Source organism: Anopheles coustani, chromosome 2 (genome assembly GCF_943734705.1).
Source record: "Anopheles coustani chromosome 2, idAnoCousDA_361_x.2, whole genome shotgun sequence".
NCBI lineage: Eukaryota > Metazoa > Arthropoda > Insecta > Diptera > Culicidae > Anopheles > Anopheles coustani.
The window spans coordinates 32,478,530-32,496,783 of NC_071289.1; the positions used below are offsets into that span (position 1 = coordinate 32,478,530).

Below are 18,254 nucleotides of genomic sequence, written 5' to 3' on the forward strand. Positions count from 1 at the left end.
ACAATAAAAATATCTAAAAAATTATGAAAATATTATTAGATCGTATAATTATGTGCTAAACAGCTGCGTACTTTATTGGTTTATTCTGACAGCTGATTCGCAAAGAATGTACGCTAGTGTGTGTGAGATCGTAAAAGAACTGTCAATTTGGTTGAAAAACGAAAATTCGGAACGAATTTATGCACAGGCGGCACTAAAAGAAAGGTTCTTAGTTTTGCGTGCGTGATTTCCTCGCTTTTCCGGTGTCGTGCGGTGCCGTTTGTTTTCTAACTCATAGTTCTGCATTTAAGTTGCAACATTTTCCTAGGGCGCCGTTTGAATGCGTACGGAATTAGGATGAAAGTGACGGTGAAAAGTAAGTAAACAAACCGAATGCAGTGGTGGTGGCGTTTCCTGAACCGAAGGGAAAAAGTATCATTTTCACGGCGTGAAAAGCCTTCCCTTCGCTAGCCGGCGCAAGCATGGAAAATTTACGGTTTGCTGGTGTGCGCCACGCAAATAACATGCGGAAAACTGAATTGTTTGAGTGTGTTGCTCTAACACCGAGCTGAAGAGATTTTGTTCGGGGCTAATTTGAGAGTGTAGTGGCCGCGCGTGGTTCCTGATCAATGCTCGAAGAGAGGCCGCGACGGAAAAAGGGGTCAGGTTTATGTTTATCGATTTTCTGTGGAAGGAAAATTCTATCGCATCGGTCTATACGTAGGTGCAAGTCGGTTGGCCGTTCTTAGTGTTTTTTAATAGATAACTATGAGGAAATTGACTCTACTTTTCTTGTCGGTAACTGATATTTAATACTTGTTTTCTTTTTTCCAGGTTGGATGGGAGTTTGTGCCTGGAAATGGCTTGCGAACGATGACAACTGCGGTATTTGTCGTATGGCTTTCGAGGGTTGCTGTCCGGATTGTGCCCTGCCCGGCGACGACTGTCCACTCGTTTGGGGTGCCTGTTCCCATTGCTTCCACATGCACTGCATCGTAAAGTGGCTCAACTCGCAGGCCAACCAGCAATGTCCTATGTGCCGACAGGCATGGAAATTCAACGACAAATAGAGGGATTGTGTGACAGACCGGAGCCTAGCCGCATAGGTCAAAGCAGCCATCTAAAATACGAGCAGAACCAGAATATTAGAATGTCGGAAAATCGTTTACCGTACGATGGCCATACGGACTAGTTAGTAAAGAAAAATGCAAACGCAACAGCAAAAGACACTCTTTAGTGGAAAACGAAAAAGAGAAACGTATGGTTTTCATGTCCGGGACAGTGTTCGTATTAGAATTAGGCAGTTCTAGCCCTTAAGGGTGACACCTATCGTTGGCCATATATATTATACATAATAATTAGTGTTAGCAAACGGGCAATACGCGTGCTAGCCAGTGTGCAACGGTGCCAATTTGTGCGAGTGTTTGTGCTAGGAAAAAGTGCTATTTTCTTCAATTGGGAGCTATACTTCACATGCAGGAACTACCTATCAGAGGGTTGTTAAGTTCCTAATACTTTCAACGTGACCTACATTTTAAAAGGTGAGTAGAATAAGTATTTTCATCAAACCAAATCTAACTCCTTTGGATATTATGTTATGGGTGCATTTTGCTTGACCATAAGGCACTAACTATCACTTATACCATGCCCACGATACCAACATTTGCGTCCAGATATCCGTCCATAAACCTATCTAGGTTCTCTACCAAGTGCCTGTTATCTTGGTTCTTTGTTGAAGAATCACAAAGCGTTTGCTGGCTCCCGAGGGCATAAAGCCGGAGACGCATCAGTGGTGCAACTTTCTACTCTTTAGGGACAAGTAATTCAAAAATTACTGCTATAGGGTGTTTGCAGTGGTGTCATTATTCAACCTCCATTTGCGTATTGGGCTAAATTTCCGCATATACAAATTCTTTTGCTAGCATAAGTTTGAGTTCGTTTTCTCGCTTTTCTAGCTTATAACTGAAACGAAGAATAAAGGTGTGAATAAAGGATTGTGGAAAGACCTTTAAAGAACCACCTGATGTGTTTGATGGAATGTAGTGGAGAAATTAGTTTCCCAATTACACTTAAAATAGCATCGAGTGTAGCCAGTTACTTCCCGCTTGTGTTCCGTACGCTGATGCACATCGAATCGTAAACATATTTCGTTACACATGCCACCAACGTGAATGAAAAAGATTTAAAATATGTGGGCATGTTGGTGAAGGATGTAGTAAAATCCACCAGTTAAATGGCGCTACTTCCTGTGTCATGCACTACCAACAGTTCAATTTTCAAGTCAACAGTACTGTTGGTCTGGTCCCGGAGGGGAACTGGTCGTGCTTGATAGCGTTTTTCTCCACCAATTTGACCAATGACGTCATGGCATACGGTTCGCCGTTGCGCTGCGTGCTCCCAACGAGCGTTTGAATTATTTGAAGTCGGTTTGATGAAAGTGAAAATCAAACAACAACATGAGGTGGATCCCGGTGGACCGAGAGGCGAAGGTGGTTTGTAGGTTTGTTTTCGTTGTTGTTTCAACTGATCTCTGTTTTGATTCGGCATCTGGGGTGGTGTTTATAGCAACACCCGTACTACATCATCCTTTAATGCGAGTGATGAACACGATGGAGGCTAGGTCGACCAATGTGCTGACCGTCTCGGCCTCTTTCCTTTACTTTTAGATCCTTGGAGCGAAACCACACCAACGAACAGATGGTGACCACCACGTCAAATGGTGTGAGAAAATAAATTTTCCGATAGACTTCTTTGAAGAAGTTCTCCATGGTTTTACGAATGGGCCATTTTTATGGTTTAAAAATTGAAATTTGTAAAATAACATAGTCTAATAGAACCATGCTAAATTTTCAAATATTATTAAATAAGTAATCTTTTTGTCACGATCCATAAAAGCCGGCGTCAATGTGTTCTCCTGCTTTTATAACTTGCTCGGAAGCGATTCGGTAGAGTTTTTTTTTTGTCTGCTTCACGCCTTTTTCCGGCTTTCTTTTGTGGAACCGGCACTGCCGTCGCGTGCCCACGGTGCATGCCATTTGTTGCTGCATTGTGGTTTGTTATTTTATTGCTATTGTTTTTCGAGGCCAGCAGGAATCGGTGTCGCGCATTTGAATAATTTCTCCCAGTCGTAGCTGGCGCTTTGGCGTTAGGCGGAAAGCAAATAAAACATAAAAAAGACTGGCGGCACTAAATGCTTTCTCGAAATGTCTATCTTCATTCATCAATTTTTGTGCTGCGTGTGTTCTACTAGCATTATGTTGCCGAATGTAATGGCAAACGGAATGGACACAAGAAACCAGCCTTACCAGTGTAATTCGGTTCGGTTTGCTTTCATACTTGAGGTACAGCAGCGATACCGAATAGCAAACAATGTATTTATGGCCTAGATATTGCTTTCCGGCGGGCCATTTAAGGGCTGGGTTGTACTAATTTTTCCTCGCAAAGCAGTGCTCATTATTTAACGCAAAGTTGAAACAAAAAAGTAGGAAAGCATGAAGCTGGCGAACGTTTCGATTTATAACCGCTATCAATGGGGGACACATCAAACCTACGTTTTACAAACGGGTGGGCGTACGATTTCTGTAGCTTTCATTCCATAAAACGTTCATCAATAAAGTTTGAGGATTAATGGCACTAGGCCTAGCCTATCGAAGTTGTACATTTTAAATGCAAATCCAGCGGAAAGAGCAAGTAAATCGTTTTTCATAGAGACACAATCCTGTTTCTGTCGTGATTAAGTTTTATCTCGTTCAGGGAATCTTCTTCCTTGCCGCACTGAGCAAGGGCGGCAAGCATCCCGACGCCCAGACCGAAGAACCAACTAGTATTATCGTAATAGAATTATGAGTATCATATTTTTAGACCATTAACCGTCGTTCTTTGGTTTTCCCTCTCGCGACCACCGGGTCTGTTGTGGGGTACCTGGGTGTGTCTTGTGATTGCAAAAAGATTACAAAAAGGAAAATAGCACACTATTGCGTGGGTGTGTGTGTCTGTGTAAGTGGTAATGAGATTTGCCGCTGCGTTTCCCCGATGAAATGGAAGGCCCTTTCGTCGGGCCGGTTGAGTTCAGTTGCCCATCGTTTGCTGGGCGGGCACCATGACAGGTAGGTGGAAAAGGTGGAGTTCCGTGCCATTTCTTGCGTACCGTTTCAGTTCGCTTTTCCCTTCCCCGTTTTCCACCTCCTTTGCCCCTTGTGGTATGACAAATTATCCGCCCGCAGGGACGATTTATCGACAAGTAATTCAATTACGCGTCTAACAACTCCTCACCTTCAGGCTCCTGGTGGTGGCCCTCCCTCCCTACCAACGGGGTCGTGCATTGGCCGTTGTAACCTAAGCTGGTTTCCTTTCGGTTTCGAACGCACGAAACTTTCCGGCGAAAGGGAAGCGATTCTAGGGAGACCGCAATGGGCGCCACCGTCTGTCGTGAGACAATGCATTAATCAACCGCAAACACCGTATGCCCGATCGGCGAGTAAATGATGCGAACTGGAGTGGCCGGAAGGACTGACCAAGGGCGAAAAAGTAGTTCCCTACCGTTGGGGGCTAAAACTATATGTGTATTTCTCATGCTTCTGTTCAAAATAATATTTACGTGGTGAGTTTGTTTAAAGTTAAATAAAAAAAAGGATGAGGGAAATTTGTTGCGCCGCGACCAAATCAACCTGACTTGACTCGTATTTTGGGTGCTTATTATTCAAGTTGATCAATGATTCATTCGTATAATTTTCAAATCTTAATGTATGTTTGTGTGATTGATATTTATTAATTTTATCATGTTAAATTTTTTCAAAATAAAGTGCAGAGTGTTATTGTGATTACTCAAAATGGAATGAAACAATTACTTTTGAAATTACTAGAAATTAAGGATAGTTTTTTAATTGTTCTAATCGATTTTTTTCTTTTCGGGTTTTTTTTTCTAAATTCTTCTATTTTCTGTAAACTTTTTTTATGCTTTAAAAGCAAGTATTGCTGTTTCATTATTTCATAGTTCATACATATTGGAATGACATGTTGATTTGATAGCAATGTTTTTGCTAGTTTTATTTTACAAAATGTGCCTTTACTCATACTTTTACAAAAACCATATCTGGATATTTTGGTAACGTTGAGGTGTTTTTAGCAATATTCGCTTGCCTGTGGTAATAGTCGTTTTTCAAAGTCGACGTAGGTCCATTTCGCACAAAGATCAAGAACGAGAGTCTGCTGCCGCCAGTGGGAAGATATTGCGTTTTGGAGTCGCTTGACCGTTTGACGCACAGCACCACCGGGAGGGAAAACTGCCACCCTAGCGTGCGCGCATCGATGCGATCGATTCCGATTTGTCCGTTTCCGTTTTAACCGAGGGGACGGCGCGGTCAGTGGCCAGGGTTGGTGGTTGGGATTGTTTTGCAAGGAGCTACTAGCAATATCTTTCTATCCTTTTTCCTTCTCTTTTATGTATCTGGTAAAGACTAAGACCAGAGGGGTTGTAATTTCGCAAAGTTCACCCACATCGCATGCAGTCGCTGTCTTTGTCGTTAATGGGATGGGAGGACGTTTGTGCGTTGTGTCTTTTTGTTTCTTTTCTGGGCCGGTTTTACTCTAAAACCATTGCTCAAACTGGCGCTGACAGTCGATTTATTATCGATCTCCCGGGATCCGGATATGATCTGCATGCGAACCGGCACGACGCCGCCGTGGAATGGGAAAATGGCTGGGAACCCATGGCGTCTTGTTGTGGTGGTTCGATTTTCTCTCGTCGGTGGTTTTTGACCGGTACGCGCATTACTTGGCCGGCAGCCGATAGCTTACCGTGGCCTCGCTGGGGACGCTTTTGCGCTAGAAAGTGTCTCGGTTCGGTATCGGTTTCGGGTGCAGCTTGGGGATCACCTCTTCCCCTTTGTGTCGTTCGTGGGGAGGAAAAGTGCGTCAGGGTGTTGCTTCATTCTTCTCTCTTTTGCGTATGATGAAATAGAAAACGTTGGTAAATGTGGTAGAGCCGCAGTTTACATGAAAAACAAATTAGAAAAGAAGAAATTCGTGAAACATGATCAGTCGCAATAAATAAACGGTTGAGCTAATGGCAGCATTACGCTGCGTGAGTGCATGTAAACTCGAAAGTACATTTGTCCGATTACCTATCATCGCCGTGGGGAGCCGTCCACTTTCCTCCTGCGATACGATGATCTCGGATTGCGTCGAGCCTTCGATTGTACGGGCTAGCGCAACTAATCTAAACGAAGGATAATCCCATTCGAGAACTGTTTAATCGTGCGTTGTCGGTGGTTGGTCGGTTTATTTGTTGTGCGGCACGACAGCGGCCACTTTAGGTGACATCCGATACCGAGTGCAATTTGCAACGTTCTCATTTCTATTTCGCATTATGGCGGTACACGCGTGTCCATGCCACTGCTCGGAAGGATCAATCGCAGGGTGTTGGCGAGAATTCGTTTCCGCTTCGAACAAGTAAGCTCAAATCGATGCAGCTACAATGGGCAAGAATTACGAGTTTCCAGCGTTGGTGATTGGTGTGACAGATGGCGCCCGTTCTGGGACGTATCCAGTTGCATCTAATCTTTATCTTCCGGTCGTGCGTGTCCGGAAGATTACATGCTTTGAAGGGAGTAGGTGGATGAAATCTGTTGTCGTTGGAGAAATAATATATTGGGTTTATTGAAATGTAGCAAATTGGATTATGTCTAATTTGTAGAGATGTATGGCTTCAAATGAAATATAAATCTTCGGCTGCAAGTTTTGATAAATAGTAAAAGTAAGCCCAACTTTCAAATGTTTATAGATTCATAAGTTACAAGCAGATTTTATTAGCCATGTCGGATAATTACCAGCTACAATAATAGATAATAGATAATTAACAGCTACAAAACACAAGATTTATCCAAATAAACTTATGTATTCTATGAAAAACCTTACTATACAAACAAGAAATTATGGAAAGGAAATCGGTACATCCCTAGTTTGTTTGAATAAGTCTATTTAAAAAGTTGCAAAGCAAAACTTTTTTCCTTAATAAAATGTTCGAAGTGTTATTCCATGCGTTTGTTTTAAATTACTAAATGTAAACATACAACTTCCTTATAATACAAATAGTTCATGTCATGTTTGTTTCTGAGTTTTGTGGCAATAAGTTTAAACAATTAATATACATAATTCTAAACTAAATAACTAAAGGGACAATATTGCATCTTACATCGCTTCAAAATGTTTTTTTAAAAACGGAACTTTTTCGAGAAATGTCTGCGCCGGACTTTGTTTTAGCTCATTTAAATTCTGCCAAAAAACACTTTTATATTACGCCCTTTCGTCTTCTTCTATTGTATTTTTAAATACATCAGCTAAAGTATAGGACATTATTGGTAGTATAGACATTTCCTTTTTCAAGTATGATTTATTGGCCGACCTATGGGTAATGGTCTTTTCCAAGGTACAAAGCATAGAACGGAAAACCCAAGTTTCGAGTGTTGAACGAAGTTACGATCGGTTCAGGCAGGCGATGGTGCATGGCGGATCAGTTCTCGCATGCATCGAAATAAAACACCACGGTTCGACCGGCGATACGAGCATAGTTGTGCGCATATGTCTTGCCGAACTTAACATTTATTGCATTAGTTAACCAACTGTTCCGCTTTTTTCCGCCGTTCTCCGGGAAAGACCCTTTTTGCTGCATTTTTCCAAATTCGAGAGGTTCGTTTGTGTATGTTTACGATTGGTTTTCTTGTTTATTTGGAGCATATGTTTGTGTGTTTTGAGTCCTTTTCCAAAATTTGTTTGGATTTTTTTTTTCTACCTTTTCCAAGTAACAAAACTCTTGAAAGTCCTCATGATCAGTATGGTAGGAAGTCAGCTGTTGCTTTATGATCGCATAGCACTGTACCCATTTGTTTTCTTTTCCTCTTTCTCCCCCACTCTCTCTCTTGCGCTCATCGAAACGAAACGGTTGGAAACGGTTTTCCAAGGCAGTGGTGTCAAACTCAGTTGACCTATCGGGCTGTAATTGGTTTGCGGGCCACAACTTTACATTGGAATCTTAAATTGACCAAAACTTAACATAGGAATGGATTTTTTTGGTTCTGAAAATAGGTTCTTATCAGTATCTTATCTTACACTTTTACATTTTGGGTGAACTATAATACTTCTTATCAACTTTCTATGAATCATATCCAACTTTTCAATCACGCCGATATATGGCAGTGGACAAGATCAAGTATTTTACACAGATTTTTCGAGACAAGCAAACAAATCATGTTCATGGAGAATTCTGTTCATTTTTCTGCAATTTATTTAAGGTAATTGTCAGGTTTAAGGTTTTTAAATTGTCACAGTTAACGCCGTTGCCTTGTTTATTATTATAAACACTGCTACACATCTGTAATTTAATTGTGAAAGCTCTTGTAGTTCAACAGATTAATTCGCTTGTTTCGAAAAATTTGTATTTAATCCACCGTCATATATCGGCATGATGTGGATCAATAGTGAGTATGACTTTCTTATAGAAATTGTTTAAAGTGTACGTTGGTTCCGTCCTCTTGCTCGAATGAAATTCATAGTTTGTAGAACCACGCCCACAAAAAAAAATTTGGCCTTTCAAATCAAAGCCAATACTAAAGGTTTAAAACATTCCATGTATTGTTTCAAAGGGGTCGCGGGCCGCATGTTTGACACCTCTGTTACAAGATATTCAATGCAAAGCTGAGCCGCGCTTTGAAACAAGATTGTTAACCGCGACCGGTTCTCCCAACTGCAACTTCGCGTTCGTCGATCAGTTCGCGTTTGGATACCTCCGCGTACGGTACGACGCAGAAGGAGTTTGGTCGCGCGCGCAAAGTCCTTTTCCAAGACGTTTTTCTTTTTCTTCAGTTTTAACGTTTGTTTGCCGCGTGCCGGAGCCGCCGCGGCTTCGATAAAGGTTGCATCGAAAAGGCCAATTTTATTCCCGCAAAAGAAGGGCTTCGCCAAGTGTGTTTGCTGCTATCTTGCGTTCGGTGTTTGGTGTGCGTGGTTTACGTGCCGGTTAGCTACCTTCCGATAGGAAGCTCCCTTGAAGTGTGTGACGGTTAAAATCATTAAAAAAATATTGTAAAAAGGAAACGGTGTCAGCGATTAAATTCGCTGCCAAACCTCGCCTACTCCCAGTCGATAGGACTTTGGGGTTTCTTTTTTTGATGTTTTGGTTTCCAGCGAGCCCAGCACGTCGCGTGCAATCGTTGTCATGGCGACAGATAATTTCCTTTTTTGGAGCAGTTTTTTCAGTAGCTGTCGTGCTTTTCCTTTTAGTTTTTGAGTACCGGTGACTAACCGGTGAAGTCAAATAATCTATCTCGGACCGCATCGATGTTAATAATTTTAGTAAGGTGAAGTTTAAAGATCGTCTTCTGCGCGTTGCACTTTGCGAACAGTTTTTCCCTGTTTCCTCCTTGGTGTCTGAGGTGCATAGTGGTGCGAGTACTTTCTCGATCGATGGGCGGAATTCCTCTACCATAGGCTCGTTGTGTCGTCAGTTTTCTGTCGTCGGTGTTTACGTCGCCATCGTCGTGGGGTGGTTTATACCTAGTTCGCGGATCCCCCGGCACGTGAAAGTAGGCCGCTGTCTCGAGTGTGCCGCTTGTTGTTGTTTTTTGTTGCGGCTAGGGCAACTCAATCCGCGGTGTACGTGTGCATGTATGTATGTCAAGCACACCGTTGGGCCATTTTGGGCGGAAAACGTGTGTTGTCCAGCAAGAGTAGGGAAACAGTCGACAGTAGCTAGGTGGTCCAACATTATGTCGCTTTTGGCACACAACGGAAAGCCCAGCGTAAGGGCGAGCCGGTTGATTTGAAGTGGTAGTGCAATTCTTTATCAGGTCCGTAGTTTCTTTGTGGTTAAAAAAGAAGTGAGATCTAGACAAGTGTCACTTGAAAACCACAAGACATGGAGCGAATCTAAGCACATCTTCGGTTGCAAAGTAGGCCTCGATTACTTAGATTATGTGGATATTGAACAACAATAAGACTCGTTTCTAACCATCCGTCTTGCATGTCTAAACCTGTCCTAAAACAACCCCGCCGGTGGAAGTTCCATCGTTGACTCAGCTCCAAAACACGTCAGTGCGAGTTGTGGCAAGAATCAGACGACGTGTTTATTAGAGGTCGCTTGAAAGGTTCGCGTTTCGTGGTGTTGTGTGTCATTTAAATGAACCAGCGAGCGGTGATAAAAGTTCTGTTGTTGCGTTGAATGTTAACTGGTTTTTATTGGTCGTTGTTCTGGTGGTCGGTTTTTACTACCAACACTGTGATTTTATCCAAGTTCATCTGGTTATGCATGCGCAGGGGACCACTTGTGTGATTCCAGGCGTGCCAAATACTTCATCAGCCTCTCTTTTCCTCTCCGTTATAGTGATCCTCAGTGAATCATGTGATCGTGCTGTTTGTGTCAGGCATTTGTGTGATGCTGTTTTACTCCCGCCTGTGGGATATGTGTATCAATAGTTGTTGGCTACAGTCAGACGAAATAGTGCACTAAATCGAACAGAAAGAAACCCAGGCAAGCCTACTACGATGTTAGGCATCAGCAAGAAACCGGGCCCTCCGGTGCCACCGCGCCCAAGTGCAGCGGCAGTGGCGACAGCCCTCGCTAAGCAGCGAGAAAATTCACCCTCGCCGACGACCCTGTCCGGAAAATCATCGGCCATCGCAGGCGGTATGGCGACGCTGAAGCCAGCGCATCCAGGCCGTACCGTGATTTACAAGTCTCCCGACTTCAGTCAACCGGGTAAAACCCCAACCCATCTATCTTCATTCGGGAAGATGGGATCATCGTCGTCGGATTCACCAATTCCTCAGCGAGAGACGACAGTGAACCATCACGACACATCAAGCGTTGGTGAAGGACAAGGAACCGATTCTGGTAGAAGTAACAGGAGTCCACTACCAATGGAACGTCACATTGGCGTTGGGAAGATACCGTCAGCCTCCAACGGCGTTATGTATCGTTCCACCTGTAGCATAGTGGAGATAAATACGTCCAGTTCTGGATCCAGTTCGGCTTCCACCTCGCCAGTGGCCACACTGCAGAAACCGGCGGAGCAAAAGTCCAAGTCTAAGGTGGTGGAGTCGCAGGTGACGCTGCCCGTGGCTCGGAGGCGCACACGTCCCGGAGAGACACCACTACAGACCGAAGGCCAGAACGGAACCGGGGATGTGATTATCGTGAATGGCACGAACGGTACCAGTACCATAAGCTTGTCGCGTGGATCTCTCAAGGATGAGGTTGGTAGTAAGGGCCTTTCCGGTGCGAGCATTGGCATCGAGTTCCATGACAGTGGCACCGAGCGGGGCGATAGTTCCGGTTCTTCGGCATCGGCTGGAAGTACGCTCGAGCGGGAGAACAACCTTAGGAATCTCGAAAGCAACGCCAAGAGTAGTCACTTTACGGAAATCATCATCGGGTCGAATCAAAGCAGCACGGTGGTGCGGAGTGGCAGCAAACCGAACGTCGCTGCACGAATGGTGGAAGCCGGAGCGGTTCCAACTTCCAACGGTACGAATGTGATACGATCGAATTCGATACGGCTTCCGCTCGCCGTACCGTCGTACCATCGCCCGGAACCGGAAGGTGGTGAGCATGTGCTTCCGTCCAGCGACAACCGAGCACCGGCTTTGGGGGCCGGAAACGTTTCCCTTCTGGAAGCCGCGTCCCGCCCGTCGACCAAGAAGACGACCCTTGATCCCGCCACGCTTGATTCGAAGCTGAGCGAAAAGAAGTTTGCCTTTCACGAGCTGCTTATCTCCGAGTTGACCGCCATGCGCCAGAAGCAGCAGCAGCAACAGGAGAAGGAGGATGAGCAAAAGCGGGCTTCGAAGGAACATCAAGAACATACACATGGCCAATCGTTGGACGCCGCGGTGCAGCAACGGAGCGAACAAAAGTCGGCAGATAATGGCGAGTCCGAGCGGGCCCAACACAACGGCAGTCCTGCGGTCGATTTGGCAAAGATTAACCGGCGCCAGCGATTCCCCTCGGAGCGCCGGTCTTCCTGCAGCGAGTCGGAAGCGTCTCCCAACGGAACGGCGGCTCGGATGCCGAAAATTCGCACCGCCGACTGGATCGAGGTGGGCGATAACGGCAAGCAGGTGGTCCTGTCCAGCTGCCAGATAAGCCTGGAGGACTCGGGCATGGAGGACGAAGAGAAGCTGGACGACGCGTCGTCCGGCGTTGGCGATTCGTGGGACAGCGTCAAGGAAGATGTAGAGGAACGGTGAGTCATGACGAGGGACCGGTGGAGGGTCGCTGAAGCGGTCGCAAAGAAAAGGGGGTCTGCATTTCAAGGTCGGGAGAGTTTCCGACTCCCAAGCGAACCCCGCCGTTCGCGGGATGACAAGAAAGACTAATAATGCTTATCTGCTGTTTGCACAATCGAGCCACTTGAGTTAACAACCGACATCGAAAGCATCGAAAACACATCAGCTAAAATGTTTTGATGACGGCATGTTAGTGGGTGTGTTATCTACCGATTTGTTCTCCTATCTAGTGCTTGAGGGATCTATAAAAGGTTGTGATTGGTTTTGCTTTTATTACCATTGAATCTAGCCAGTATTAGGTAAGATAAGAGTTTTTGCTCACTCGCTCGGTGCGTTTGTGTTTAACTTGTTCGCCATTCTATGGAGCAAAAAACGTACCTGTTGGTTCATGCGTTATATTTAAAGTCCGTCGAACAAACCCTTTTAAAGGTCGGCCAAGTTTAAGAAGTAGACCGATGGCAGTTTCCCTTTTTCGAAAGCCGAACCAGTTGCATTAAAATCACTTCGAAAAATGGAGCACCACTCACACTGCCACGGTGGGGACGACACTTTTGGGGTCTCCTTGTTTTGCACCTGCTGTCTCTGTTTCTGCCCTTTCCCGTAGTACTTCTTGGATGAAATTGATCACATCGAACATGTTTTCCAAGTTTTACTTTATCGTCGACCCATAAATATCAGTCAACCATCCAGTGCCCGCGGGTATTAACTCAGAATGCACAAGTCGCAAAAGCATAAACACACACATACAGGCCAGGTCGTCGGCGCACAGTGGACATGATCGAATGCATGTTTTTCGAACCCTCGGACTCGTTGGGAAGGAGAAGGGGGGATATAAATGTGAAAAGGGCTTTTCGATCACTTTGTTGACCTCCGAGGTGCATGAATGAATGAATGGAGGAATGAGCTAGCATGAATTGTTGGACCGCTAAGAATGAAAAACGCAAGCATTGGTGAACGAGAGATATAAAGGAAAAACATGCTGCAACGGTTGCAGAGAAAACGAGAGAAAGAATCAAAGACCCTTGGTAGTGGTGGGTATTTCCTTCGCCATCGATTTTTCACCGCAACAGCAATGTGCGTCGTCTCACATAGGCTTAACATAAAACGGGGGGAGATGGTTTGGATCTGATCGCGTTTTGCGCGGCCCAGCATATTGTTTTCAACCCCTCCACTCGGTGGCTGTTACAAGGGGGTAGCACTGCAGTATGAAACGATCGAGGGGTAAACTTACGTGCATGGACAAAGCACAAAGCCGCTGCCGATCGACCCCGGCAACAATGGACCCTCACGGTGCGCGACAGGCTAATGGCTTAGCCCTTCCTCTGAGAGTCGGGAGGTTATTGCAGGGTAGCGCGCAAGGGGTTGCTGGGAGGGTGTACGGGGACTCGCGGACGGACGACATTGAACTGCACGATCAGTTTGTCTGCTGCTCATTCTACCATTGCAATTTCAGCTCCAAAAGAGGCTTACCGTTGTTTGTAGTTGTTGTTTCACCATATGGCAATCGAATGTGTGTACGATGCCGTGTGGCGTTGTGGTGGTGGTTATGGCAGAATCATAGAAATTCGCTAGCAACGATTCTAGTAACGTCATCCGAGCGAATACAAGGTGGATCCCCGCGGCAAGGTTTGCCAGCGGTTGCCTCTATCGGTGAGGTAACAACGCGACAAACGCATTTCATTTGTTAACCTCCTTTCCGCGACAGGAAATGGCACACTGCGCAGAGCTCGTAATGATCGTACTCTCGGGTTGGATGATGATGATCTTCCATCTTGGGGGTATTGTGTTCAAAGAACCTCCCCCCTGCTCCGCAGTGGGTGTGTGGCCTCAAACAAACAAGGGAAGTTCATGTCACCTATGTAGAATGGTATCCGCATTGCAGATTGCATTGGTTTGCACCGTAGCAAAGAAAGTCTCCATTCAGTTACTGGTATGTCTTGAGTTCTCTGAAGTGAAGCATAATGAATAGCTGCACCTGGTGGGCTCGTTATTACTGTAGGTGACCCGGTTGAGCATCATCGTGTGTCTTTCCGGGACTCGGCCGTGTTCCTAGCGACCCGTTACGACCGACTGACTTAAACCCAATTCTCATCGCAAACAGTGGATTTCGTCGACACTTGTGTAATCCCTGTGGACCTTTTACTCCCCTTATGCAAATGTCTCCGGCGGAGAATTGGAGTTGCATTTGTTTCATGCTTGAACATTTTTCAACTCAACGGCGCTTTTGGTAAACGAGGTAGAGACTCGTAATGAATTCAAATATAGCATTGCCATTCCGTAAAATTGCTGATGATTAGAACTTGAAAGTTCTCAAACATCTATTGTAAGATTAGAATGCTTTACTTGAAAGGAGCAGTTCCTGTAGAGCTCGTTGTTCATTATGGTAGTTTTCAGAAAGACTTCATCTCGATTGCATACTTCACGCTGTAACATTTGATGCTTGTTATCTTTTTTCTTATCTCTTCAGTCTTCAAATGTCTGTACCGTAAAGTATTAAACAGATCACTTGATATATTGATTGTCATATAGTTTGTTGTGGTTACGTTTATTTTGTCAAACATAGAGTCGAGAATTATTGGATCAACTTGCAGTGGTACTGAGTTTAAGTACAGTACATACAGATTCTATTCTTCATCCGCAGCTAAAATTGCCCGGCTCATAATTAGATAAACGGGAGAAGTAAAACGATCGAAATTGGTTGGATTGGTTGTGTAGATTTTTTTACTTTCACAACCGCAATCCGCTGCACTGGACACCATACGTGATTTACGGCTAATCGTCTACCGTTCAGCCATCTGGTTCATAATATTTCGATGGTCTTTCCCCTCCAATGTTTTTAACTAGTTCTCTGATGTAAAGTGTGCAGCAATGCGATGCTGTAACCGATGCCAACTGCCACAAGCCTCTCGTTCGGACATTCGGTTCGTTGTGTTTTGGCGGTGTTATATGGCCCTGAAATTTAACAATTCCACGAAACATTTACCAAACCACATACACAACAATATGGTTGCGGTATTGTGTTTAGAAAGGGCTTTCGTTGCTTGTGTAAGTTTCTCTTTCCCTCTTGAGGAGTATTTTTCCATCGGACGCTGGTAGTGAACTAGTTTCCAAAGAGCTCAACCCGGCCGATCAAAAGGCAATGGCATCTCGCGCGCATCCGGCGTTGGACGCTCGTCATCTAATCGCACATCTCATCGTCGATGTCCAGATCCGATGTCTGGTTCTGAAGATGGTAAATTTTCTGGTTGGACCTTACGCAAAAATTGAAACACGATCATCAAATGGTGAACGGAAGACGCACCAGTAGTCAGAAGACCGTACGGGCACAGGAAATAAAACACGTCCAACGCGCTCGGACAACAACGCTGACCTAGATTTGGAAACGAGTTCTGCTGTTTCTGTTTCATATTTTTTTGGGCCCCTCTCGTCCATTGATCCAGCGTAGAGCAACCTAACCGACGTTGATCGAACTCGTTAAGTATTCGTCCGGACTTCCTCCATTAGGAGGATGGTTCTGGGTGGCGAAATGGGTTTAAATTCTTCTTTTCCCTCCGGTTGCTTTTTGGTTGGTTGGTGGCACATATGCTTATATGTGCACATAGTCCACACGTACCATGAGGCTATCTTAGGTGGTCAAGGTTTGCGATGTTGTCGCAGATATTGGCCCAATCCACCACCTCACGCTAAATAAAATCACACGCATCTTGCGAAACCGGAAGGGGTATGGAAATTTGATTATCTATGTCGTAAACCCGTTAATCTTGCCACATGAGATAACGATCGGCAGATAGCGGTCGAGGATACACGAAAAGTGTTTCAAACTTGAGGGAAATAAGTTAACAAAGTCCGTGGAAGAATGTGGAAATATTTCCAAAACTTGGGCAAACAAAGTTTTTCATTTGACACATCATTGCCATTCCTTTTCAATGGGAGACTTTCTTCTATCTAATGGTGCTGATATTGCGCTAAAGCTAGAGCCAATGTGTAAAAATCCCACACAGGTTTTGGCTGCACATTGAATTCGCTTAGCGCTGCGCATCGTAGGTGTTATCTTGCATAATTCGCTTCTGACTCGATCGTTAGTTCAGGTTCCCGGTGAAGTTGCTGATAGGCACTTGCGTGCTTATGATTCCTATTTTGCTAGCTCAGTGTGCGTTATTTGCTAATCGTTTGCATAACACTGATCGCGCACTTAGGCTCAACTACATTCATCTGGTGACTTCAAAAATACCGCGTGTTGGTGATGCTTGTCCTGTGTCGAATTACGGCTTCTAGACATGGAATTATCACCATTGCAGCTGCTGCACTCATTAGTTAGTAAATTTTGATGTGTGACGACTTGTTCGGTTTTCTCTTTCGGCCAGACGGTATTAGTAGTGACGATTCAATATGTGCACTTTGGTAGTTGGTATGGATGCTCGAAGAAGACTAGGCCGGTTGTTTGCGTGCAACGATTCGCTGGAGCGCCGAACTGAGTCGACTTCGCAAAGAGCGAGCGATTAGCGAGATAATGACCCGGAAATTGGTGCGTTTCGATTAGCCAAGTCTTGAGTGCCGTCTGGCTCCATCTAGGTGGGGGTGTGCGGCGAAAACGGGGAAAACCGAAATATCGGAGAAGTTAAATCCCACCATCATCTCTAGCGTGGTGTACTTTCTTTCATCTTTTACTCTCTGCCCCTATCTCGCAACGCTAGTCCATCGTTGGCGTTTAAGTACCCCTGCGTGGCGTTTAGTAACAGGATGAGAAATTGGAACGCTTAACTAGCGATCGATCGTTCCCGATTGCGCGGCGGCACCTACCGGCTTAGGCTGACGGCTCGAGTTTCACTTGCATCATGCATGCTGCACGCAAACGACACGCATCTCCGGCAAGACTCGGCTGAACTCAGCAGGGGGAGTTTGGGTTAGTACGTTCCCTGCCGATACGCAGTACGCCTTCTGGTTGTTGGATCATAAAGTGCTAATATTGGTCCCATTAGCGCACGTACACTCACCATACGTCGGTCTGATTGCTTCAAGCGTCGTGACAGGTGGCGGTAGAGTGTGGTTTTGCATAAGACAATTTGTCTAGTGTCAACAGCGTAATCACCTCCATCGATACGGTTAACTATGGTCCACATATCTGCCATACCTCGTGCAAATCATACCAGATCCCTAAACCCAACTTCTCTCCTTGGTCCCCTGTACCTGGAAACGCACTCTTTTGGAACCGAGGTATTTGAAACTAAAGTTGTTTCTGAATCACAAGTCGCCCAATCGATAAGCAATCCTATTGCCTAAGGCGGCACCGCACAGTGACAGTTTGCCCAGCGAGTGTCGATCGAGGTCCGAAACTAATCGGAGGCACGCTTTAGGGCATCGCTCTTCGTGGTTATTCCCATTTCGCTGGTTCGTTCGATCACTGTTTGGCAGTGATCTGTATCGAAGCACATTCCTACACACTCACTGAACGGACAAGCGGGCTAATTGATTTTTGACCAGACCAAAATAGTACCCGCCAGCTTTTTTTTGGTTTGGAAAGAGGTACGAGATCTGGAATTTGGGATCGCGACCGGGAACCACTTTTGACTGACGCCTTGCTTCGTAGATGTAGTAGCAGGAACAGCTGCTTTTGGGAGAGGTAGGAATAGCACCCACCGTAGCATGCTAGGCCAGCTGTAAATCGTTAGCAAGATTAGCGAACATGACCATAACGGAAACATTTCGGCACGTAGTCGAATATTTCAACACCTGGGCTAAACTTCCTCTGTGGTCCAGCTTGATGGCATCATCATGGGTCCGTCATTAGAGGTCTCTCACATACGCTAGAAATATTCCACGGGATACATAGACATTCACGTACACGATCGCACACAAAGCCACTTGAAAATGATGTAATAATATGGCAGAACTAGACAACGATCAATTCGGAAAAAAATGACCGACTCAAGGGAAGGTTGGCGTCAGATGGCAATCGGAAAAAATAAAACCATGCGTGAAGATGATTTCTGGAGAGC

At 45.1% G+C, this 18,254-nt stretch overlaps 2 protein-coding genes across 2 annotated transcripts in view; both read left to right on the forward strand.

Moving 5' to 3' along the window:
- The first annotated feature begins 203 nt into the window (after positions 1-203).
- On the forward strand, positions 204-1,510 carry LOC131261892 (anaphase-promoting complex subunit 11). The gene is made up of 2 exons (XM_058263741.1): positions 204-355; positions 814-1,510. The coding sequence occupies exons 1-2, from the start codon at positions 337-339 to the stop codon at positions 1,047-1,049; spliced, it is 255 nt and encodes an 84-aa protein (XP_058119724.1). The 5' UTR covers positions 204-336; the 3' UTR covers positions 1,050-1,510.
- A 9,005-nt stretch (positions 1,511-10,515) lies between these two features.
- LOC131261891 (AF4/FMR2 family member lilli-like) overlaps positions 10,516-18,254 on the forward strand; it is a 60,022-nt gene continuing 52,283 nt past the window's right edge. Inside the window, exon 1 of the mRNA XM_058263740.1 lies at positions 10,516-12,215. Within this exon, the coding sequence (XP_058119723.1) occupies positions 10,516-12,215 (1,700 nt within the window). The remainder of the gene's footprint in view (positions 12,216-18,254) is intronic.